The 24,626-nt window shown below is 49.2% G+C and overlaps 2 protein-coding genes and 2 pseudogenes across 4 annotated transcripts; all 4 read left to right on the top strand.

The window, feature by feature from the left end:
* Nucleotides 1-4,741: 4,741 nt before the first annotated feature.
* Nucleotides 4,742-5,755, top strand: TVAGG3_0764060 (microtubule binding; the record flags this gene model as incomplete). Its single annotated transcript, XM_001278993.2, has 1 exon — nt 4,742-5,755. A coding segment is annotated over one exon (1,014 nt), but the record flags the coding sequence as incomplete, so codon positions are not given.
* Nucleotides 5,756-14,819: 9,064 nt separating this feature from the next.
* TVAGG3_0764050 (biological adhesion protein) lies at nt 14,820-15,326 on the top strand (the record flags this gene model as incomplete). Its single annotated transcript, XM_051245762.1, has 1 exon — nt 14,820-15,326. One exon carries the CDS (start codon nt 14,820-14,822, stop codon nt 15,324-15,326), a length of 507 nt encoding a protein of 168 aa, XP_051092349.1.
* Nucleotides 15,327-15,394: 68 nt separating this feature from the next.
* On the top strand, nt 15,395-16,316 carry TVAGG3_0764040 (annotated as a pseudogene). Its single transcript has one exon. A coding segment is annotated over exon 1 (922 nt).
* A 1,459-nt stretch (nt 16,317-17,775) lies between these two features.
* Nucleotides 17,776-18,959, top strand: TVAGG3_0764030 (annotated as a pseudogene). The gene has a single exon. A coding segment is annotated over exon 1 (1,184 nt).
* Nucleotides 18,960-24,626: the final 5,667 nt, after the last annotated feature.

The following is a 24,626-nucleotide window of genomic DNA, read 5'->3' as shown; positions in this document are numbered from 1 at the left end:
TATTAAAGAGCTTACTAGCAAACTTAATGCTCTTTCCAATCAAGAAAAGGCTAATGAAGAAAAAGATACTAAACAAGATGAGGATATTAAGACTTTACAGGATCGTATTCAAGATCTTGAAGGCCAAGGACTTGTTAGATCTCGCGATCTCCAACTTAACTTCGATGATTTCGACAATAAGTTAAATGATGTCGACGCGAAGCAAGACCAAGCTATTAAAAACCTCGAAGAAAAGATCAAGGAACTTAGTGATAAAGCCGATGCTAACAACGATCGAGACAACAAACAAGATGAGAAATTCAATGCTTTGGAAGACAAAGACAACAAACAAGATGAAGCTCTTAAAGGTCTTGAAGACAAGATCAATGCTCAGGAGAGCAAAGACAACAAACAAGACGAAGATATAAATGCTCTTAAGGACCAACTTAAAGCCCTTGACGATAAATTCAAGGCAAACGAAGAAGCTAAAGCTGCTCAAGGTGCAGAAGATCTTCAGAGTGTAAATGACCGCCTCAACGCACTCAATGATAAGATCAACGAAAACAACAACAAAGACAACAAACAAGATGAAGACATCAAATCTATTGTCGACCGCCTCAACGACATGGATGAGATGAAGAAAGTAGAAGATGAACAAAGACTCGCTAAGAACAAAGTTCTTGTCGACAGCCTCAACGACAAGTTCAATGATCTTGGCAACCAAGTTCAGGAAGGTGACCAGAAGAATGAAAATGATATCAAAGCACTCAAAGAACAGCTCGATGCTCTTAATGATCGTGAGAACGCTAATGAAGACAAAGACAACAAACAGGATGAAGATCTTAATGCCCTTAAGGACCAAATTAATGCAATTAATGAAAAAGAACAAGAAAAAGATTCTAAAGACGCAGCTCGTGATAATGCTCTTAAAGAACTTCAAGACAAAAATAACAAACAAGATGAAGATCTTAATTCCCTCAAAGATCAAGTCAACTCTCTCAACGATAAAGATGCTGCCAGAGACAATGCTATCAAAGAGCTTGAAGATAAGGTAAATACCTCCAACCAAAAGAATGATGATGAGCTCAAAGCACTCAAGGTCCAAATTGATGCTAACGATTCTAACGATAACAAGCAAGATGAAGACATTAAAGCACTTCAAGACAAAGTTGCCGAGCTTGAAGAGCAAGGTGCCGTTAAGACGCGTGATCTCCAGCTCAACCTCGACGACTTTGACAACAAGTTGAACGATGTCGATGCTAAGCAAGACCAAGCTATCAAAGACCTTGGTGACAAATTAGCAGCTCTTGAAGAGAAGACTAACGCTAACGACGCCAAAGACAACAATCAAGATGAAGTTCTGAAAGGCATTGAAGCTAAGGATAACGAACAAGACGAAAACATCAATGCACTTAAGGATCAACTTCAAGCCCTTGACGACAAGATCAAAGCTAACGAAGAAGCCAAAGCCGCTCAAGGTGCCGAAGATCTTGCCGGTGTCAACGATCGTCTTGATGCCCTCAACAATCTTCTTAAGGACAAGGCTAACGACGATACCGTTAAAGCTCTTGAAGAACGACTTAACAACAACGATAACAACGATAACAAGCAAAACGAAGACATCAATGCACTTAAAGACAAGATCCAAGAGATGGAAGACAAGAAGAAAGAAGAAGACGAGCAACGTGCCGAGAAGAACCGTGCTCTTGTCCAAAACTTGAATGACAAGTTCAATGACCTTGACAACAAGATCCAAGAAGGAGATCAGAAGAACGAAGATGGCATCAAAGCACTCAAAGAACAACTTGATTCTCTGAATGATCGCCAGAACGCTAACGAAGACAAAGACAACAAACAAGATCAAGACGTTCAAAATCTTGGAGACAAAGTTCAAGCACTAGAAGACAGAGCTAATGCCAATGAAGCTAAGGATAACGAACAAGATGAAGACATCAATGCACTTAAGGATCAACTTCAAGCCCTTGACGACAAGATCAAAGCCAACGAAGAAGCCAAAGCCGCTCAAGGTGCCGAAGATCTTGCCGGTGTCAACGATCGTCTCGATGCTCTCAACAACAAGATCGACGATAACAACAACAAAGACAACAAGCAAGACGAAGACATCAATGCACTTAAAGACAAGATCCAAGAGATGGAAGACAAGAAGAAAGAAGAAGATGAACAACGTCTTGCCAAGAACAAAGTTCTTGTTGACAGTCTTAACGACCGCTTCAACGACCTTAACAATCAAGTTCAGGAAGGTGATCAGAAGAACGAGAATGATATCCAAGCACTCAAAGCACAACTCGATGCCCTTAATGATCGCCAGAACGCCAACGAAGACAAAGACAACAAGCAAGACGAAGATCTTAATGCTCTTAAGGATCAAATCAACACTCTTAACGACAAAGATCAAGACAAAGATGCCAAAGATGCTGCACGCGACAATGCTCTGAAAGAACTTGAAGACAAAGTTAATGCAAATAATGAGAAAGATAATCAACAAGACCAAGATCTTCAAACTCTTAAGAATCAACTTCAATCTTTAACCGAACAGGAACAAGCTAATCAAATTAAAGATGATGCTAGAGATTCTTCTCTTAAATATCTTGAAGACAAATTAAATGCTAATAACGATAAAGACAATCAACAAGACGAAAACATCAATGCACTTAAGGATCAACTTCAAGCCCTTGACGACAAGATCAAAGCTAACGAAGAAGCCAAAGCCGCTCAAGGTGCCGAAGATCTTGCCGGTGTCAACGATCGTCTTGATGCCCTCAACAATCTTCTTAAGGACAAGGCTAACGACGATACCGTTAAAGCTCTTGAAGAACGACTTAACAACAACGATAACAACGATAACAAGCAAAACGAAGACATCAATGCACTTAAAGACAAGATCCAAGAGATGGAAGACAAGAAGAAAGAAGAAGACGAGCAACGTGCCGAGAAGAACCGTGCTCTTGTCCAAAACTTGAATGACAAGTTCAATGACCTTGACAACAAGATCCAAGAAGGAGATCAGAAGAACGAAGATGGCATCAAAGCACTTAAGGAACAACTCGATGCCCTTAATGATCGCCAGAACGCCAACGAAGACAAAGACAACAAGCAAGACGAAGATCTTAATGCTCTTAAGGATCAAATCAACACTCTTAACGACAAAGATCAAGACAAAGATGCCAAAGATGCTGCACGCGACAATGCTCTGAAAGAACTTGAAGACAAAGTTAATGCAAATAATGAGAAAGATAATCAACAAGACCAAGATCTTCAAACTCTTAAAGACAATGATTCTTTCCAAAATCAAGCCCTCAAAGATCTTCAAGATAAACTTCAAGAACTTAAAGATCAACTTAAAGACACCGAAGAAGCCAAAGCTGCTCAAGGTGCAGAAGATCTTGCTGGTGTTAATGATCGCATCAATGCTATCAACAATCTTCTTGAAGATAAAGTTGATGAAGATGCTATTAAAGCACTCGAAGAGAGATTGAATCATAATGATAATAATGACAACAAACAAGACGAAGACATCAATGCACTTAAAGACAAGATCCAAGAGATGGAAGACAAGAAGAAAGAAGAAGATGAACAACGTCTTGCCAAGAACAAAGTTCTTGTTGACAATCTTAATGACAAGTTCAACGATCTCGGCAATCTCATCCAAGAAGGCGATAAAAAGAACGAGGACGATCTTAAAGCACTTAAGGAACAACTTGATGCCCTTAATGATCGCCAAAACAACAACGAAGACAAAGACAACAAACAAGACGATGATCTTGTTAATCACGATCAAAGAATCAACGAACTCAAAGATCGTCTTGATCAAATGAATCAAAAGTTCAATGATCTTCAGGATAAATATGATGAACTTGAAAAAGTAGTTCATCCAGAAGAAGAGGCAATTGGAGAAATACAGGCAAGGGATATTCAATTAGAATGTGCTGTGCCTGATGAAGATCCAGGACCTACGTTACAAGATCTCAATGAGAAAATTGAGCAAATTGAAAAAGAAAATGCTTCACTTAAAGATGATTTAAGCAATATTTTGCAAAGATTAGCAGAAAATGAAAAATTAGATGAAACCCAAAATGCTGATATTGAGGAGTTGAAGAAATTGATAAATAAATTAGATAATGACATTTTAGAAAAAGAAGCAGCGAACGCAGATAAATGGGCTCAATTAAATGATGATCTAAATAAAAAGTTACAAGAATTAGAGAATGTGGTGAAAGAAACATCCGATGTCGATGCTCTCAAGGCCCTCGAAGACAGGTTGAACAACAACGACAACAAGGACAACAAGCAAGATGAGGATCTCAAGGCACTCGCCGACAAGATCCAAGAGATGGAAGACAGAAAGAAGGAGGAAGACGAGCAGCGTGCTGCCAAGAACAAGGCACTTGTCCAGAACTTGAACGACAAGTTCAACGATCTCGACAACAAGATCCAAGACGGCGACGACAAGAACGAGAAAGACCTCAAGGCACTCAAGGAGCAACTCGATGCTCTCAACGATCGCCAGAACGCCAACGAGGACAAGGACAACAAGCAAGATGACGATCTCAACGAGCTCAAGGACAAGTTGAACTCTCTTGATGACAAGATCAAGGCTGTCGATGAGGCTAATGCAGCCCAAGGCGCCGAAGACCTCAAGAACGTCAACGATGCTCTTAAGGCTCTCGAAGACAAGGTCAAGGAGCTTAACGACAAGGCCGACAACACAGACAACCGCGACAACAAGCAAGACGAGTACATCATGGATCTTGCAGACAAGGTCAAGGGTCTCCAAGACAAGGATGCCGCTCAGGACGAGAAGGACAAGAACCTTGAAGGCGCCATCCAAGAACTCAAGGACAAGGATGCCGCTCAGGACGAGAAGGACAAGAACCTTGAAGGCGCCATCCAAGAACTCAAGGACAAGGATGCCGCTCAGGACGAGAAGGACAAGAACCTTGAAGGCGCCATCCAAGAACTCAAGGACAAGGATGCCGCTCAGGACGAGAAGGACAAGAACCTTGAAGGCGCCATCCAAGAACTCAAGGACAAGGATGCCGCTCAGGACGAGAAGGACAAGGCCAACGAAGAAGCAATCAAGTCCCTCGCCGACAGACTCCAGGATCTCAAGGACACGATCAGAGACGCCGAGGAAGCCAAGGCTACCCAAGGTGCCGAAGATCTCCAGGGTGTCAACGACGCTCTCAATGCTCTCAACAACCTCATCAAGGAGAAGGCCGACGACGATGCTCTCAAGGCCCTCGAAGACAGGTTGAACAACAACGACAACAAGGACAACAAGCAAGATGAGGATCTCAACGAGCTCAAGGACAAGTTGAACTCTCTTGATGACAAGATCAAGGCTGTCGATGAGGCTAATGCAGCCCAAGGCGCCGAAGACCTCAAGAACGTCAACGATGCTCTTAAGGCTCTCGAAGACAAGGTCAAGGAGCTTAACGACAAGGCCGACAACACAGACAACCGCGACAACAAGCAAGACGAGTACATCATGGATCTTGCAGACAAGGTCAAGGGTCTCCAAGACAAGGATGCCGCTCAGGACGAGAAGGACAAGAACCTTGAAGGCGCCATCCAAGAACTCAAGGACAAGGATGCCGCTCAGGACGAGAAGGACAAGGCCAACGAAGAAGCAATCAAGTCCCTCGCCGACAGACTCCAGGATCTCAAGGACACGATCAGAGACGCCGAGGAAGCCAAGGCTACCCAAGGTGCCGAAGATCTCCAGGGTGTCAACGACGCTCTCAATGCTCTCAACAACCTCATCAAGGAGAAGGCCGACGACGATGCTCTCAAGGCCCTCGAAGACAGGTTGAACAACAACGACAACAAGGACAACAAGCAAGATGAGGATCTCAAGGCACTCGCCGACAAGATCCAAGAGATGGAAGACAGAAAGAAGGAGGAAGACGAGCAGCGTGCTGCCAAGAACAAGGCACTTGTCCAGAACTTGAACGACAAGTTCAACGATCTCGACAACAAGATCCAAGACGGCGACGACAAGAACGAGAAAGACCTCAAGGCACTCAAGGAGCAACTCGATGCTCTCAACGATCGCCAGAACGCCAACGAGGACAAGGACAACAAGCAAGATGACGATCTCAACGAGCTCAAGGACAAGTTGAACTCTCTTGATGACAAGATCAAGGCTGTCGATGAGGCTAATGCAGCCCAAGGCGCCGAAGACCTCAAGAACGTCAACGATGCTCTTAAGGCTCTCGAAGACAAGGTCAAGGAGCTTAACGACAAGGCCGACAACACAGACAACCGCGACAACAAGCAAGACGAGTACATCATGGATCTTGCAGACAAGGTCAAGGGTCTCCAAGACAAGGATGCCGCTCAGGACGAGAAGGACAAGAACCTTGAAGGCGCCATCCAAGAACTCAAGGACAAGGATGCCGCTCAGGACGAGAAGGACAAGGCCAACGAAGAAGCAATCAAGTCCCTCGCCGACAGACTCCAGGATCTCAAGGACAAGATCAGAGACGCCGAGGAAGCCAAGGCTACCCAAGGTGCCGAAGATCTCCAGGGTGTCAACGACGCTCTCAATGCTCTCAACAACCTCATCAAGGAGAAGGCCGACGACGATGCTCTCAAGGCCCTCGAAGACAGGTTGAACCGCAACGACAACAAGGACAACAAGCAAGATGAGGATCTCAAGGCACTCGCCGACAAGATCCAAGAGATGGAAGACAGAAAGAAGGAGGAAGACGAGCAGCGTGCTGCCAAGAACAAGGCACTTGTCCAGAACTTGAACGACAAGTTCAACGATCTCGACAACAAGATCCAAGACGGCGACGACAAGAACGAGAAAGACCTCAAGGCACTCAAGGAGCAACTCGATGCTCTCAACGATCGCCAGAACGCCAACGAGGACAAGGACAACAAGCAAGATGACGATCTCAACGAGCTCAAGGACAAGTTGAACTCTCTTGATGACAAGATCAAGGCTGTCGATGAGGCTAATGCAGCCCAAGGCGCCGAAGACCTCAAGAACGTCAACGATGCTCTTAAGGCTCTCGAAGACAAGGTCAAGGAGCTTAACGACAAGGCCGACAACACAGACAACCGCGACAACAAGCAAGACGAGTACATCATGGATCTTGCAGACAAGGTCAAGGGTCTCCAAGACAAGGATGCCGCTCAGGACGAGAAGGACAAGAACCTTGAAGACGCCATCCAAGAACTCAAGGACAAGGATGCCGCTCAGGACGAGAAGGACAAGAACCTTGAAGGCGCCATCCAAGAACTCAAGGACAAGGATGCCGCTCAGGACGAGAAGGACAAGGCCAACGAAGAAGCAATCAAGTCCCTCCGACAGACTCCAGGATCTCAAGGACACGATCAGAGACGCCGAGGAAGCCAAGGCTACCCAAGGTGCCGAAGATCTCCAGGGTGTCAACGACGCTCTCAATGCTCTCAACAACCTCATCAAGGAGAAGGCCGACGACGATGCTCTCAAGGCCCTCGAAGACAGGTTGAACAACAACGACAACAAGGACAACAAGCAAGATGAGGATCTCAACGAGCTCAAGGACAAGTTGAACTCTCTTGATGACAAGATCAAGGCTGTCGATGAGGCTAATGCAGCCCAAGGCGCCGAAGACCTCAAGAACGTCAACGATGCTCTTAAGGCTCTCGAAGACAAGGTCAAGGAGCTTAACGACAAGGCCGACAACACAGACAACCGCGACAACAAGCAAGACGAGTACATCATGGATCTTGCAGACAAGGTCAAGGGTCTCCAAGACAAGGATGCCGCTCAGGACGAGAAGGACAAGAACCTTGAAGGCGCCATCCAAGAACTCAAGGACAAGGATGCCGCTCAGGACGAGAAGGACAAGGCCAACGAAGAAGCAATCAAGTCCCTCGCCGACAGACTCCAGGATCTCAAGGACAAGATCAGAGACGCCGAGGAAGCCAAGGCTACCCAAGGTGCCGAAGATCTCCAGGGTGTCAACGACGCTCTCAATGCTCTCAACAACCTCATCAAGGAGAAGGCCGACGACGATGCTCTCAAGGCCCTCGAAGACAGGTTGAACCGCAACGACAACAAGGACAACAAGCAAGATGAGGATCTCAAGGCACTCGCCGACAAGATCCAAGAGATGGAAGACAGAAAGAAGGAGGAAGACGAGCAGCGTGCTGCCAAGAACAAGGCACTTGTCCAGAACTTGAACGACAAGTTCAACGATCTCGACAACAAGATCCAAGACGGCGACGACAAGAACGAGAAAGACCTCAAGGCACTCAAGGAGCAACTCGATGCTCTCAACGATCGCCAGAACGCCAACGAGGACAAGGACAACAAGCAAGATGACGATCTCAACGAGCTCAAGGACAAGTTGAACTCTCTTGATGACAAGATCAAGGCTGTCGATGAGGCTAATGCAGCCCAAGGCGCCGAAGACCTCAAGAACGTCAACGATGCTCTTAAGGCTCTCGAAGACAAGGTCAAGGAGCTTAACGACAAGGCCGACAACACAGACAACCGCGACAACAAGCAAGACGAGTACATCATGGATCTTGCAGACAAGGTCAAGGGTCTCCAAGACAAGGATGCCGCTCAGGACGAGAAGGACAAGAACCTTGAAGGCGCCATCCAAGAACTCAAGGACAAGGATGCCGCTCAGGACGAGAAGGACAAGAACCTTGAAGGCGCCATCCAAGAACTCAAGGACAAGGATGCCGCTCAGGACGAGAAGGACAAGAACCTTGAAGGCGCCATCCAAGAACTCAAGGACAAGGATGCCGCTCAGGACGAGAAGGACAAGGCCAACGAAGAAGCAATCAAGTCCCTCGCCGACAGACTCCAGGATCTCAAGGACAAGATCAGAGACGCCGAGGAAGCCAAGGCTACCCAAGGTGCCGAAGATCTCCAGGGTGTCAACGACGCTCTCAATGCTCTCAACAACCTCATCAAGGAGAAGGCCGACGACGATGCTCTCAAGGCCCTCGAAGACAGGTTGAACAACAACGACAACAAGGACAACAAGCAAGATGAGGATCTCAAGGCACTCGCCGACAAGATCCAAGAGATGGAAGACAGAAAGAAGGAGGAAGACGAGCAGCGTGCTGCCAAGAACAAGGCACTTGTCCAGAACTTGAACGACAAGTTCAACGATCTCGACAACAAGATCCAAGACGGCGACGACAAGAACGAGAAAGACCTCAAGGCACTCAAGGAGCAACTCGATGCTCTCAACGATCGCCAGAACGCCAACGAGGACAAGGACAACAAGCAAGATGACGATCTCAACGAGCTCAAGGACAAGTTGAACGAGTATCAAGCCCTTCAAGACAAGCTTAACGAATTGCAAGACAAGATCAATGAATTGCAAAATGAGATGCATCCAGAAGAAGAGGGTGTTGGTGAAGTCCAAGCACGTGACATCGACCTTGTCGCTGCCACACCAGAAGATGAGAATGCTCCAACACTTTCTGAGTTGAACGATGCTCTCAAGGAACTTCAAGAGAAGCTCAACGATCTTGCAGCTAAGGCTGAAGATAACGATAACAAAGATAACAAGCAAGATGAAGACCTTAAGAAACGTTAACGATGCTCTTCAAGCATTAGAAGATAAGGTCAAGGGTCTCCAAGACAAGGATACCGCTCAGGACGAGAAGGACAAGAACCTTGAAGACGCCATCCAAGAACTCAAGACAAGGATGCCGCTCAGGACGAGAAGGACAAGAACCTTGAAGGCGCCATCCAAGAACTCAAGGACAAGAGATGCCGCTCAGGACGAGAAGGACAAGGCCAACGAAGAAGCAATCAAGTCCTCGCCGACAGACTCCAGGATCTCAAGGACAAGATCAGAGACGCCGAGGAAGCCAAGGCTACCCAAGGTGCCGAAGATCTCCAGGGTGTCAACGACGCTCTCAATGCTCTCACAACCTCATCAAGGAGAAGGCGACGACGATGCTCTCAAGGCCCTCGAAGACAGGTTGAACAACAACGACAACAAGGACAACAAGCAAGATGAGGATCTCAAGGCACTCGCCGACAAGATCCAAGAGATGGAAGACAGAAAGAAGGAGGAAGACGAGCAGCGTGCTGCCAAGAACAAGGCACTTGTCCAGAACTTGAACGACAAGTTCAACGATCTCGACAACAAGATCCAAGACGGCGACGACAAGAACGAGAAAGACCTCAGGCACTCAAGGAGCAACTCGATGCTCTCAACGATCGCCAGAACGCCAACGAGGACAAGGACAACAAGCAAGATGACGATCTCAACGAGCTCAAGGACAAGTTGAACTCTCTTGATGACAAGATCAAGGCTGTCGATGAGGCTAATGCAGCCCAAGGCGCCGAAGACCTCAAGAACGTCAACGATGCTCTTAAGGCTCTCGAAGACAAGGTCAAGGAGCTTAACGACAAGGCCGACAACACAGACAACCGCGACAACAAGCAAGACGAGTACATCAATATGGATCTTGCAGACAAGGTCAAGGGTCTCCAAGACAAGGATGCCGCTCAGGACGAGAAGGACAAGAACTTGAAGGCGCCATCCAAGAACTCAGAGACAAGGATGCCGCTCAGGACGAGAAGGACAAGAACCTTGAAAGACGCCATCCAAGAACTCAAGGACAAGGATGCCGCTCAGGACGAGAAGGACAAGAACCTTGAAGACGCCATCCAAGAACTCAAGGACAAGGATGCCGCTCAGGACGAGAAGGACAAGAACCTTGAAGACGCCATCCAAGAACTCAAGGACAAGGATGCCGCTCAGGACGAGAAGGACAAGAACCTTGAAGGCGCCATCCAAGAACTCAAGGACAAGGATGCCGCTCAGGACGAAGGACAAGAACCTGAAGACGCCATCCAAGAACTCAAGGACAAGGATGCCGCTCAGGACGAGAAGGACAAGAACCTTGAAGGCGCCATCCAAAACTCAAGGACAAGGATGCCGCTCAGGACGAGAAGGACAAGAACCTTGAAGGCGCCATCCAAGAACTCAAGGACAAGGATGCCGCTCAGGACGAGAAGGACAAGAACCTTGAAGGCGCCATCCAAGAACTTCAAGGACAAGGATGCGCTAGGACGAGAAGGACAAGAACCTTGAAGGCGCCATCCAAGAACTCAAGGACAAGGATGCCGCTCAGGACGAGAAGGACAAGAACCTTGAAGGCGCCATCCAAGAACTCAAGGACAAGGATGCCGCTCAGGACGAGAAGGACAAGAACCTTGAAGGCGCCATCAAGAACTCAAGGACAAGGATGCCGTCAGGACGAGAAGGACAAGGCCAACGAGAAGCAATCAAGTCCCTCGCCGACAGACTCCAGGATCTCAAGGACAAGATCAGAGACGCCGAGAAGCCAAGGCTACCCAAGGTGCCGAAGATCTCCAGGGTGTCAACGACGCTCTCAATGCTCTCAACAACCTCATCAAGGAGAAGGCCGACGACGATGCTCTCAAGGCCCTCGAAGACAGGTTGAACAACAACGACAACAAGGACAACAAGCAAGATGAGGATCTCAAGGCACTCGCCGGACAAGATCCAAGAGATGGAAGACAGAAAGAAGGAGGAAGACGAGCAGCGTGCTGCCAAGAACAAGGCACTTGTCCAGAACTTGAACGACAAGTTCAACGATCTCGACAACAAGATCCAAGACGGCGACGACAAGAACGAGAAAGACCTCAAGGCACTCAAGGAGCAACTCGATGCTCTCAACGATCGCCAGAACGCCAACGAGGACAAGGACAACAAGCAAGATGACGATCTCAACGAGCTCAAGGACAAGTTGAACGAGTATCAAGCCCTTCAAGACAAGCTTAACGAATTGCAAGACAAGATCAATGAATTGCAAAATGAGATGCATCCAGAAGAAGAGGTGTTGGTGAAGTCCAAGCACGTGACATCGACCTTGTCGCTGCCACACCAGAAGATGAGAATGCTCCAACACTTTCTGAGTTTGAACGATGCTCTCAAGGAACTTCAAGAGAAGCTCAACGATCTTGCAGCTAAGGCTGAAGATAACGATAACAAAGATAACAAGCAAGATGAAGACCTTAAGAACGTTAACGATGCTCTTCAAGCATTAGAGAAGATAAGGTCAAGGGTCTCAAGACAAGGATACCGCTCAGGACGAGAAGGACAAGAACCTTGAAGACGCCATCCAAGAACTCAAGGACAAGGATGCGCTCAGGACGAGAAGGACAAGAACCTTGAAGGCGCCATCCAAGAACTCAAGGACAAGGATGCCGCTCAGGACGGAGGACAAGGCCAACGAAGAAGCAATCAAGTCCCTCGCCGACAGACTCCAGGATCTCAAGGACAAGATCAGAGACGCCGAGGAAGCCAAGGCTACCCAAGGTGCCGAGATCTCCAGGGTGTCAACGACGCTCTCAATGCTCTCAACAACCTCATCAAGGAGAAGGCCGACGACGATGCTCTCAAGGCCCTCGAAGACAGGTTGAACAACAACGACAACAAGGACAACAAGCAAGATGAGGATCTCAAGGCACTCGCCGACAAGATCCAAGAGATGGAAGACAGAAAGAAGGAGGAAGACGAGCAGCGTGCTGCCAAGAACAAGGCACTTGTCCAGAACTTGAACGACAAGTTCAACGATCTCGACAACAAGATCCAAGACGGCGACGACAAGAACGAGAAAGACCTCAAGGCACTCAAGGAGCAACTCGATGCTCTCAACGATCGCCAGAACGCCAACGAGGACAAGGACAACAAGCAAGATGACGATCTCAACGAGCTCAAGGACAAGTTGAACTCTCTTGATGACAAGATCAAGGCTGTCGATGAGGCTAATGCAGCCCAAGGCGCCGAAGACCTCAAGAACGTCAACGATGCTCTTAAGGCTCTCGAAGACAAGGTCAAGGAGCTTAACGACAAGGCCGACAACACAGACAACCGCGACAACAAGCAAGACGAGTACATCATGGATCTTGCAGACAAGGTCAAGGGTCTCCAAGACAAGGATGCGCTCAGGACGAGAAGGACAAGAACCTTGAAGGCGCCATCAAGAACTCAAGGACAAGGATGCCGCTCAGGACGAGAAGGACAAGAACCTTGAAGGCGCCATCCAAGAACTCAAGGACAAGGATGCCGCTCAGGACGAGAAGGACAAGAACCTTGAAGGCGCCATCCAAGAACTCAAGGACAAGGATGCCGCTCAGGACGAGAAGGACAAGGCCAACGAAGAAGCAATCAAGTCCCTCGCCGACAGACTCCAGGATCTCAAGGACAAGATCAGAGACGCCGAGGAAGCCAAGGCTACCCAAGGTGCCGAAGATCTCCAGGGTGTCAACGACGCTCTCAATGCTCTCAACAACCTCATCAAGGAGAAGGCCGACGACGATGCTTCAAGGCCCTCGAAGACAGGTTGAACCGCAACGACAACAAGGACAACAAGCAAGATGAGGATTCAAGGCACTCGCCGACAAGATCCAAGAGATGGAAGACAGAAAGAAGGAGGAAGACGAGCAGCGTGCTGCCAAGAACAAGGCACTTGTCCAGAACTTGAACGACAAGTTCAACGATCTCGACAACAAGATCCAAGACGGCGACGACAAGAACGAGAAAGACCTCAAGGCACTCAAGGAGCAACTCGATGCTCTCAACGATCGCCAGAACGCCAACGAGGACAAGGACAACAAGCAAGATGACGATCTCAACGAGCTCAAGGACAAGTTGAACTCTCTTGATGACAAGATCAAGGCTGTCGATGAGGCTAATGCAGCCCAAGGCGCCGAAGACCTCAAGAACGTCAACGATGCTCTTAAGGGCTCTCGAAGACAAGGTCAAGGAGCTTAACGACAAGGCCGACAACACAGACAACCGCGACAACAAGCAAGACGAGTACATCATGGATCTTTGCAGACAAGGTCAAGGGTCTCCAAGACAAGGATGCCGCTCAGGACGAGAAGGACAAGAACCTTGAAGGCGCCATCCAAGAACTCAAGGACAAGGATGCCGCTCAGGACGAGAAGGACAAGAACCTTGAAGGCGCCATCCAAGAACTCAAGGACAAGGATGCCGCTCAGGACGAGAAGGACAAGAACCTTGAAGGCGCCATCCAAGAACTCAAGGACAAGGATGCCGCTCAGGACGAGAAGGACAAGAACCTTGAAGGCGCCATCCAAGAACTCAAGGACAAGGATGCCGCTCAGGACGAGAAGGACAAGGCCAACGAAGAAGCAATCAAGTCCCTCGCCGACAGACTCCAGGATCTCAAGGACAAGATCAGAGACGCCGAGGAAGCCAAGGCTACCCAAGGTGCCGAAGATCTCCAGGGTGTCAACGACGCTCTCAATGCTCTCAACAACCTCATCAAGGAGAAGGCCGACGACGATGCTCTCAAGGCCCTCGAAGACAGGTTGAACCGCAACGACAACAAGGACAACAAGCAAGATGAGGATCTCAAGGCACTCGCCGACAAGATCCAAGAGATGGAAGACAGAAAGAAGGAGGAAGACGAGCAGCGTGCTGCCAAGAACAAGGCACTTGTCCAGAACTTGAACGACAAGTTCAACGATCTCGACAACAAGATCCAAGACGGCGACGACAAGAACGAGAAAGACCTCAAGGCACTCAAGGAGCAACTCGATGCTCTCAACGATCGCCAGAACGCCAACGAGGACAAGGACAACAAGCAAGATGACGATCTCAACGAGCTCAAGGACAAGTTGAACGAGTATCAAGCCCTTCAAGACAAGCTTAACGAATTGCAAGACAAGATCAATGAATTGCAAAATGAGATGCATCCAGAAGAAGAGGGTGTTGGTGAAGTCCAAGCACGTGACATCGACCTTGTCGCTGCCACCAGAAGATGAGAATGCTCCAACACTTTCTGAGTTGAACGATGCTCTCAAGGAACTTCAAGAGAAGCTCAACGATCTTGCAGCTAAGGCTGAAGATAACGATAACAAAGATAACAAGCAAGATGAAGACCTTAAGAACGTTAACGATGCTCTTCAAGCATTAGAAGATAAGGTCAAGGGTCTCCAAGACAAGGATACCGCTCAGGACGAGAAGGACAAGAACCTTGAAGACGCCATCCAAGAACTCAAGGACAAGGATGCCGCTCAGGACGAGAAGGACAAGAACCTTGAAGGCGCCATCCAAGAACTCAAGGACAAGGATGCCGCTCAGGACGAGAAGGACAAGGCCAACGAAGAAGCAATCAAGTCCCTCGCCGACAGACTCCAGGATCTCAAGGACAAGATCAGAGACGCCGAGGAAGCCAAGGCTACCCAAGGTGCCGAAGATCTCCAGGGTGTCAACGACGCTCTCAATGCTCTCAACAACCTCATCAAGGAGAAGGCCGACGACGATGCTCTCAAGGCCTCGAAGACAGGTTGAACAACAACGACAACAAGGACAACAAGCAAGATGAGGATCTCAAGGCACTCGCCGACAAGATCCAAGAGATGGAAGACAGAAAGAAGGAGGAAGACGAGCAGCGTGCTGCCAAGAACAAGGCACTTGTCCAGAACTTGAACGACAAGTTCAACGATCTCGACAACAAGATCCAAGACGGCGACGACAAGAACGAGAAAGACCTCAAGGCACTCAAGGAGCAACTCGATGCTCTCAACGATCGCCAGAACGCCAACGAGGACAAGGACAACAAGCAAGATGACGATCTCAACGAGCTCAAGGACAAGTTGAACTCTCTTGATGACAAGATCAAGGCTGTCGATGAGGCTAATGCAGCCCAAGGCGCCGAAGACCTCAAGAACGTCAACGATGCTCTTAAGGCTCTCGAAGACAAGGTCAAGGAGCTTAACGACAAGGCCGACAACACAGACAACCGCGACAACAAGCAAGACGAGTACATCATGGATCTTGCAGACAAGGTCAAGGGTCTCAAGACAAGGATGCCGCTCAGGACGAGAAGGACAAGAACCTTGAAGGCGCCATCCAAGAACTCAAGGACAAGGATGCCGCTCAGGACGAGAAGGACAAGAACCTTGAAGGCGCCATCCAAGAACTCAAGGACAAGGATGCCGCTCAGGACGAGAAGGACAAGAACCTTGAAGCGCCATCCAAGAACTCAAGGACAAGGATGCCGCTCAGGACGAAGAAGGACAAGACCTTGAAGGCGCCATCCAAGAACTCAAGGACAAGGATGCCGCTCAGGACGAGAAGGACAAGGCACAACGAAGCAAAATCAAGTCCCTCGCCGACAGACTCCAGGATCTCAAGGACAAGATCAGAGACGCCGAGGAAGCCAAGGCTACCCAAGGTGCCGAAGATTCCAGGGTGTCAACGACGCTCTCAATGCTCTCAACAACCTCATCAAGGAGAAGGCCGACGACGATGCTCTCAAGGCCCTCGAAGACAGGTTGAACAACAACGACAACAGGACAACAAGCAAGATTGAGGATCTCAAGGCACTCGCCGACAAGATCCAAGAGATGGAAGACAGAAAGAAGGAGGAAGACGAGCAGCGTGCTGCCAAGAACAAGGCACTTGTCCAGAACTTGAACGACAAGTTCAACGATCTCGACAACAAGATCCAAGACGGCGACGACAAGAACGAGAAAGACCTCAAGGCACTCAAGGAGCAACTCGATGCTCTCAAACGATCGCCAGAACGCCAACGAGGACAAGGACAACAAGCAAGATGACGATCTCAACGAGCTCAAGGACAAGTTGAACGAGTATCAAGCCCTTCAAGACAAGCTTAACGAATTGCAAGACAAGATCAATGAATTGCAAAATGAGATGCATCCAGAAGAAGAGGGTGTTGGTGAAGTCCAAGCACGTGACATCGACCTTGTCGCTGCCACACCAGAAGATGAGAATGCTCCAACACTTCTGAGTGTAACGATGCTCTCAAGGAACTTCAAGAGAAGCTCAACGATCTTGCAGCTAAGGCTGAAGATAACGATAACAAAGATAACAAGCAAGATGAAGACCTTAAGAACGTTAACGATGCTCTTCAAGCATTAGAAGATAGGTCAAGGGTCTCCAAGACAAGGATACCGCTCAGGACGAGAAGGACAAGAACCTTGAAGACGCCATCCAAGAACTCAAGGACAAGGATGCCGCTCAGGACGAGAAGGACAAGAACCTTGAAGGCGCCATCCAAGAACTCAAGGACAAGGAGATGCCGCTCAGGACGAGAAGGACAAGGCCAACGAAGAAGCAATCAAGTCCTCGCCGACAGACTCCAGGATCTCAAGGACAAGATCAGAGACGCCGAGGAAGCCAAGGCTACCCAAGGTGCCGAAGATCTCCAGGGTGTCAACGACGCTCTCAATGCTCTCAACAACCTCATCAAGGAGAAGGCCGACGACGATGCTCTCAAGGCCCTCGAAGACAGGTTGAACAACAACGACAACAAGGACAACAAGCAAGATGAGGATCTCAAGGCACTCGCCGACAAGATCCAAGAGATGGAAGACAGAAAAAGGAGGAAGAGAGCAGCGTGCTGCCAAGAACAAGGCACTTGTCCAGAACTTGAACGACAAGTTCAACGATCTCGACAACAAGATCCAAGACGGCGACGACAAGAACGAGAAAGACCTCAAGGCACTCAAAGCAACTCGATGCTCTCAACGATCGCCAGAACGCCAACGAGGACAAGGACAACAAGCAAGATGACGATCTCAACGAGCTCAAGGACAAGTTGAACTCTCTTGATGACAAGATCAAGGCTGTCGATGAGGCTAATGCAGCCCAAGGCGCCGAAGACCTCAAGAACGTCAACGATGCTCTTAAGGCTCTCGAAGACAAGGTCAAGGAGCTTAACGACAAGGCCGACAACACAGACAACCGCGACAACAAGCAAGACGAGTACATCATGGATCTTGCAGACAAGGTCAAGGGTCTCCAAGACAAGGATGCCGCTCAGGACGAGAAGGACAAGAACCTTGAAGGCGCCATCCAAGAACTCAAGGACAAGGATGCCGCTCAGGACGAGAAGGACAAGAACCTTGAAGACGCCATCCAAGAACTCAAGGACAAGGATGCCGCTCAGGACGAGAAGGACAAGAACCTTGAAGACGCCATCCAAGAACTCAAGGACAAAGGATGCCGCTCAGGACGAGAAGGACAAGAACCTTGAAGACGCCATCCAAGAACTCAAGGACAAGGATGCCGCTCAGGACGAGAAGGACAAGAACCTTGAAGGCGCCATCCAAGAACTCAAGGACAAGGATGCCGCTCAGGACGAGAAGGACAAGAACCTTGAAGACGCCATCCAAGAACTCAAGGACAAGGATGCCGCTCAGGACGAGAAGGACAAGAACCTTGAAGGCGCCATCCAAGAACTCAAGGACAAGGATGCCGCTCAGGACGAGAAGGACAAGAACCTTGAAGGCGCCATCCAAGAACTCAAGGACAAGGATGCCGCTCAGGACGAGAAGGACAAGAACCTTGAAGGCGCCATCCAAGAACTCAAGGACAAGGATGCCGCTCAGGACGAGAAGGACAAGAACCTTGAAGGCGCCATCCAAGAACTCAAGGACAAGGATGCCGCTCAGGACGAGAAGGACAAGAACCTTGAAGGCGCCATCCAAGAACTCAAGGACAAGGATGCCGCTCAGGACGAGAAGGACAAGAACCTTGAAGGCGCCATCCAAGAACTCAAGGACAAGGATGCCGCTCAGGACGAGAAGGACAAGGCCAACGAAGAAGCAATCAAGTCCCTCGCCGACAGACTCCAGGATCTCAAGGACAAGATCAGAGACGCCGAGGAAGCCAAGGCTACCCAAGGTGCCGAAGATCTCCAGGGTGTCAACGACGCTCTCAATGCTCTCAACAACCTCATCAAGGAGAAGGCCGACGACGATGCTCTCAAGGCCCTCGAAGACAGGTTGAACAACAACGACAACAAGGACAACAAGCAAGATGAGGATCTCAAGGCACTCGCCGACAAGATCCAAGAGATGGAAGACAGAAAGAAGGAGGAAGACGAGCAGCGTGCTGCCAAGAACAAGGCACTTGTCCAGAACTTGAACGACAAGTTCAACGATCTCGACAACAAGATCCAAGACGGCGACGACAAGAACGAGAAAGACCTCAAGGCACTCAAGGAGCAACTCGATGCTCTCAACGATCGCCAGAACGCCAACGAGGACAAGGACAACAAGCAAGATGACGATCTCAACGAGCTCAAGGACAAGTTGAACGAGTATCAAGCCTTCAAGACAAGCTTAACGAATTGCAAGACAAGATCAATGAATTGCAAAATGAGATGCATCCAGAAGAAGAGGGTGTTGGTGAAGTCCAAGCACGTGACATCGACCTTGTCGCTGCCACACCAGAAGATGAGAATGCTCCAACACTTTCTGAGTTTGAACGATGCTCTCAAGGAACTTCAAGAGAAGCTCAACGATCTTGCAGCTAAGGCTGAAGATAACGATAACAAAGATAACAAGCAAGATGAAGACCTTAAGAACGTTAACGATGCTCTTCAAGCATTAGAAGATAAGGTCAAGGGTCTCCAAGACAAGGATACCGCTCAGGACGAGAAGGACAAGAACCTTGAAGACGCCATCCAAGAACTCAAGGACAAGGATGCCGCTCAGGACGAGAAGGACAAGAACCTTGAAGGCGCCATCCAAGAACTCAAGGACAAGGATGCCGCTCAGGACGAGAAGGACAAGGCCAACGAAGAAGCAATCAAGTCCCTCGCCGACAGACTCCAGGATCTCAAGGACAAGATCAGAGACGCCGAGGAAGCCAAGGCTACCCAAGGTGCCGAAGATCTCCAGGGTGTCAACGACGCTCTCAATGCTCTCAACAACCTCATCAAGGAGAAGGCCGACGACGATGCTCTCAAGGCCCTCGAAGACAGGTTGAAAACAACGACAACAAGGACAACAGCAAGATGAGGATCTCAAGGCACTCGCCGACAAGATCCAAGAGATGGAAGACAGAAAGAAGGAGGAAGACGAGCAGCGTGCTGCCAAGAACAAGGCACTTGTCCAGAACTTGAACGACAAGTTCAACGATCTCGACAACAAGATCCAAGACGGCGACGACAAGAACGAGAAAGACCTCAAGGCACTCAAGGAGCAACTCGATGCTCTCAACGATCGCCAGAACGCCAACGAGGACAAGGACAACAAGCAAGATGACGATCTCAACGAGCTCAAGGACAAGTTGAACTCTCTTGATGACAAGATCAAGGCTGTCGATGAGGCTAATGCAGCCCAAGGCGCCGAAGACCTCAAGAACGTCAACGATGCTCTTAAGGCTCTCGAAGACAAGGTCAAGGAGCTTAACGACAAGGCCGACAACACAGAAACACGCGACAACAAGCAAGACGAGTACATCATGGATCTTGCAGACAAGGTCAAGGGTCTCCAAGACAAGGATGCCGCTCAGGACGAGAAGGACAAGAACCTTGAAGGCGCCATCCAAGAACTCAAGGACAAGGATGCCGCTCAGGACGAGAAGGACAAGAACCTTGAAGGCGCCATCCAAGAACTCAAGGACAAGGATGCCGCTCAGGACGAGAAGGACAAGAACCTTGAAGGCGCCATCCAAGAACTCAAGGACAAGGATGCCGCTCAGGACGAGAAGGACAAGGCCAACGAAGAAGCAATCAAGTCCCTCGCCGACAGACTCCAGGATCTCAAGGACAAGATCAGAGACGCCGAGGAAGCCAAGGCTACCCAAGGTGCCGAAGATCTCCAGGGTGTCAACGACGCTCTCAATGCTCTCAACAACCTCATCAAGGAGAAGGCCGACGACGATGCTCTCAAGGCCCTCGAAGACAGGTTGAACCGCAACGACAACAAGGACAACAAGCAAGATGAGGATCTCAAGGCACTCGCCGACAAGATCCAAGAGATGGAAGACAGAAAGAAGGAGGAAGACGAGCAGCGTGCTGCCAAGAACAAGGCACTTGTCCAGAACTTGAACGACAAGTTCAACGATCTCGACAACAAGATCCAAGACGGCGACGACAAGAACGAGAAAGACCTCAAGGCACTCAAGGAGCAACTCGATGCTCTCAACGATCGCCAGAACGCCAACGAGGACAAGGACAACAAGCAAGATGACGATCTCAACGAGCTCAAGGACAAGTTGAACTCTCTTGATGACAAGATCAAGGCTGTCGATGAGGCTAATGCAGCCCAAGGCGCCGAAGACCTCAAGAACGTCAACGATGCTCTTAAGGCTCTCGAAGACAAGGTCAAGGAGCTTAACGACAAGGCCGACAACACAGACAACCGCGACAACAAGCAAGACGAGTACATCATGGATCTTGCAGACAAGGTCAAGGGTCTCCAAGACAAGGATGCCGCTCAGGAGAGAAGGACAAGAACCTTGAAGGCGCCATCCAAGAACTCAAGGACAGGATGCCGCTCAGGACGAGAAGGACAAGAACCTTGAAGGCGCCATCCAAGAACTCAAGGACAAGGATGCCGCTCAGGACGAGAAGGACAAGAACCTTGAAGGCGCCATCCAAGAACTCAAGGACAAGGATGCCGCTCAGGACGAGAAGGACAAGAACCTTGAAGGCGCCATCCAAGAACTCAAGGACAAGGATGCCGCTCAGGACGAGAAGGACAAGGCCAACGAAGAAGCAATCAAGTCCCTCGCCGACAGACTCCAGGATTCAAGGACAAGATCAGAGACGCCGAGGAAGCCAAGGCTACCCAAGGTGCCGAAGATCTCCAGGTGTCAACGACGCTCTCAATGCTCTCAACAACCTCATCAAGGAGAAGGCCGACGACGATGCTCTCAAGGCCCTCGAAGACAGGTTGAACCGCAACGACAACAAGGACAACAAGCAAGATGAGGATCTCAAGGCACTCGCCGACAAGATCCAAGAGATGGAAGACAGAAAGAAGGAGGAAGACGAGCAGCGTGCTGCCAAAGAACAAGGCACTTGTCCAGAACTTGAACGACAAGTTCAACGATCTCGACAACAAGATCCAAGACGCGACGACAAGAACGAGAAAGACCTCAAGGCACTCAAGGAGCAACTCGATGCTCTCAACGATCGCCAGAACGCCAACGAGGACAAGGACAACAAGCAAGATGACGATCTCAACGAGCTCAAGGACAAGTTGAACGAGTATCAAGCCTTCAAGACAAGCTTAAACGAATTGCAAGACAAGATCAATGAATTGCAAAATGAGATGCATCCGAGAAGAAGAGGGTGTTGGTGAAAGTCCAAGCACGTGACATCGACCTTGTCGCTGCACACCAGAAGATGAGAATGCTCCAACACTTTCTGAGTTGAACGATGCTCTCAAGGAACTTCAAGAGAAGCTCAACGATCTTGCAGCTAAGGCTGAAGATAACGATAACAAAGATAACAAGCAAGATGAAGACCTTAAGAACGTTAACGATGCTCTTCAAGCATTAGAAGATAAGGTCAAGGGTCTCCAAGACAAGGATACCGCTCAGGACGAGAAAGGACAAGAACCTTGAAGACGCCATCCAAGAACTCAAGGACAAGGATGACGCTCAGCGACGAGAAGGACAAGAACCTTGAAGGCGCCATCCAAGAAACTCAAGGACAAGGATGCCGCTCAGGACGAGAAGGACAAGGCCAACGAAAGAGCAATCAAGTCCCTCGCCGACAGACTCCAGGATCTCAAGACAAGATCAGAGACGCCGAGGAAGCCAAGGCTACCCAAGGTGCCGAAGATCTCCAGGGTGTCAACGACGCTCTCAATGCTCTCAACAACCTCATCAAGGAGAAGGCCGACGACGATGCTCTCAAGGCCGCTCGAAGACAGGTTGAACAACAACACGACAACAAGGACAACAAGCAAGATGAGGATCTCAAGGCACTCGCCGACAAGATCCAAGAGATGGAAGACAGAAAGAAGGAAGACGAGCAGCGTGCTGCCAAGAACAAGGCACTTGTCCAGAACTTGAACGACAAGTTCAACGATCTCGACAACAAGATCCAAGACGGCGACGACAAGAACGAGAAAGACCTCAAGGCACTCAAGGAGCAACTCGATGCTCTCAACGATCGCCAGAACGCCAACGAGGACAAGGACAACAAGCAAGATGACGATCTCAACGAGCTCAAGGACAAGTTGAACTCTCTTGATGACAAGATCAAGGCTGTCGATGAGGCTAATGCAGCCCAAGGCGCCGAAGACCTCAAGAACGTCAACGATGCTCTAAGGCTCTCGAAGACAAGGTCAAGGAGCTTAACGACAAGGCCGACAAACACAGACAACCGCGACAACAAGCAAGACGAGTACATCATGGATCTTGCAGACAAGGTCAAGGGTCTCCAAGACAAGGATGCCGCTCAGGACGAGAAGGACAAGAACCTTGAAGGCGCCATCCAAGAACTCAAGGACAAGGATGCCGCTCAGGACGAGAAGGACAAGAACCTTGAAGGCGCCATCCAAGAACTCAAGGACAAGGATGCCGCTCAGGACGAGAAGGACAAGAACCTTGAAGGCGCCATCCAAGAACTCAAGGACAAGGATGCCGCTCAGGACAAGAAGACAAGAACCTTGAAGGGCATCCAAGAACTCAAGGACAAGGATGCCGCTCAGGACGAGAAGGACAAGGCCAACGAAGAAGCAATCAAGTCCTCGCCGACAGACTCCAGGATCTCAAGGACAAGATCAGAGACGCCGAGGAAGCCAAGGCTACCCAAGGTGCCGAAGATCTCCAGGGTGTCAACGACGCTCTCAATGCTCTCAACAACCTCATCAAGGAGAAGGCCGACGACGATGCTCTCAAGGCCCTCGAAGACAGGTTGAACAACAACGACAACAAGGACAACAAGCAAGATGAGGATCTCAAGGCACTCGCCGACAAGATCCAAGAGATGGAAGACAGAAAGAAGGAGGAAGACGAGCAGCGTGCTGCCAAGAACAAGGCACTTGTCCAGAACTTGAACGACAAGTTCAACGATCTCGACAACAAGATCCAAGACGGCGACGACAAGAACGAGAAAGACCTCAAGGCACTCAAGGAGCAACTCGATGCTCTCAACGATCGCCAGAACGCCAACGAGGACAAGGACAACAAGCAAGATGACGATCTCAACGAGCTCAAGGACAAGTTGAACGAGTATCAAGCCCTTCAAGACAAGCTTAACGAATTGCAAGACAAGATCAATGAATTGCAAAATGAGATGCATCCAGAAGAAGAGGGTGTTGGTGAAGTCCAAGCACGTGACATCGACCTTGTCGCTGCCACACCAGAAGATGAGAATGCTCCAACACTTTCTGAGTTGAACGATGCTCTCAAGGAACTTCAAGAGAAGCTCAACGATCTTGCAGCTAAGGCTGAAGATAACGATAACAAAGATAACAAGCAAGATGAAGACCTTAAGAACGTTAACGATGCTCTTCAAGCATTAGAAGATAAGGTCAAGGGTCTCCAAGACAAGGATACCGCTCAGGACGAGAAGGACAAGAACCTTGAAGACGCCATCCAAGAACTCAAGGACAAGGATGCCGCTCAGGACGAGAAGGACAAGAACCTTGAAGGCGCCATCCAAGAACTCAAGGACAAGGATGCCGCTCAGGACGAGAAGGAAGGACAAGGCCAACGAAGGAAGCCGCCAATCCAAGTCCCTCGCCGACAGACTCCAGGATCTCAAGGACAAGATCAGAGACGCCGAGGAAGCCAAGGCTACCAAGGTGCCGAAGATCTCCAGGGTGTCAACGACGCTCTCAATGCTCTCAACAACCTCATCAAGGAGAAGGC

This window comes from Trichomonas vaginalis, chromosome III, assembly GCF_026262505.1.
Source record: "Trichomonas vaginalis G3 chromosome III, whole genome shotgun sequence".
Classification (NCBI taxonomy): Eukaryota; Parabasalia; order Trichomonadida; family Trichomonadidae; genus Trichomonas; species Trichomonas vaginalis.
Note: the sequence above shows the minus strand (reverse complement) of the source record. Positions and strands in the feature narration are given on the sequence as shown.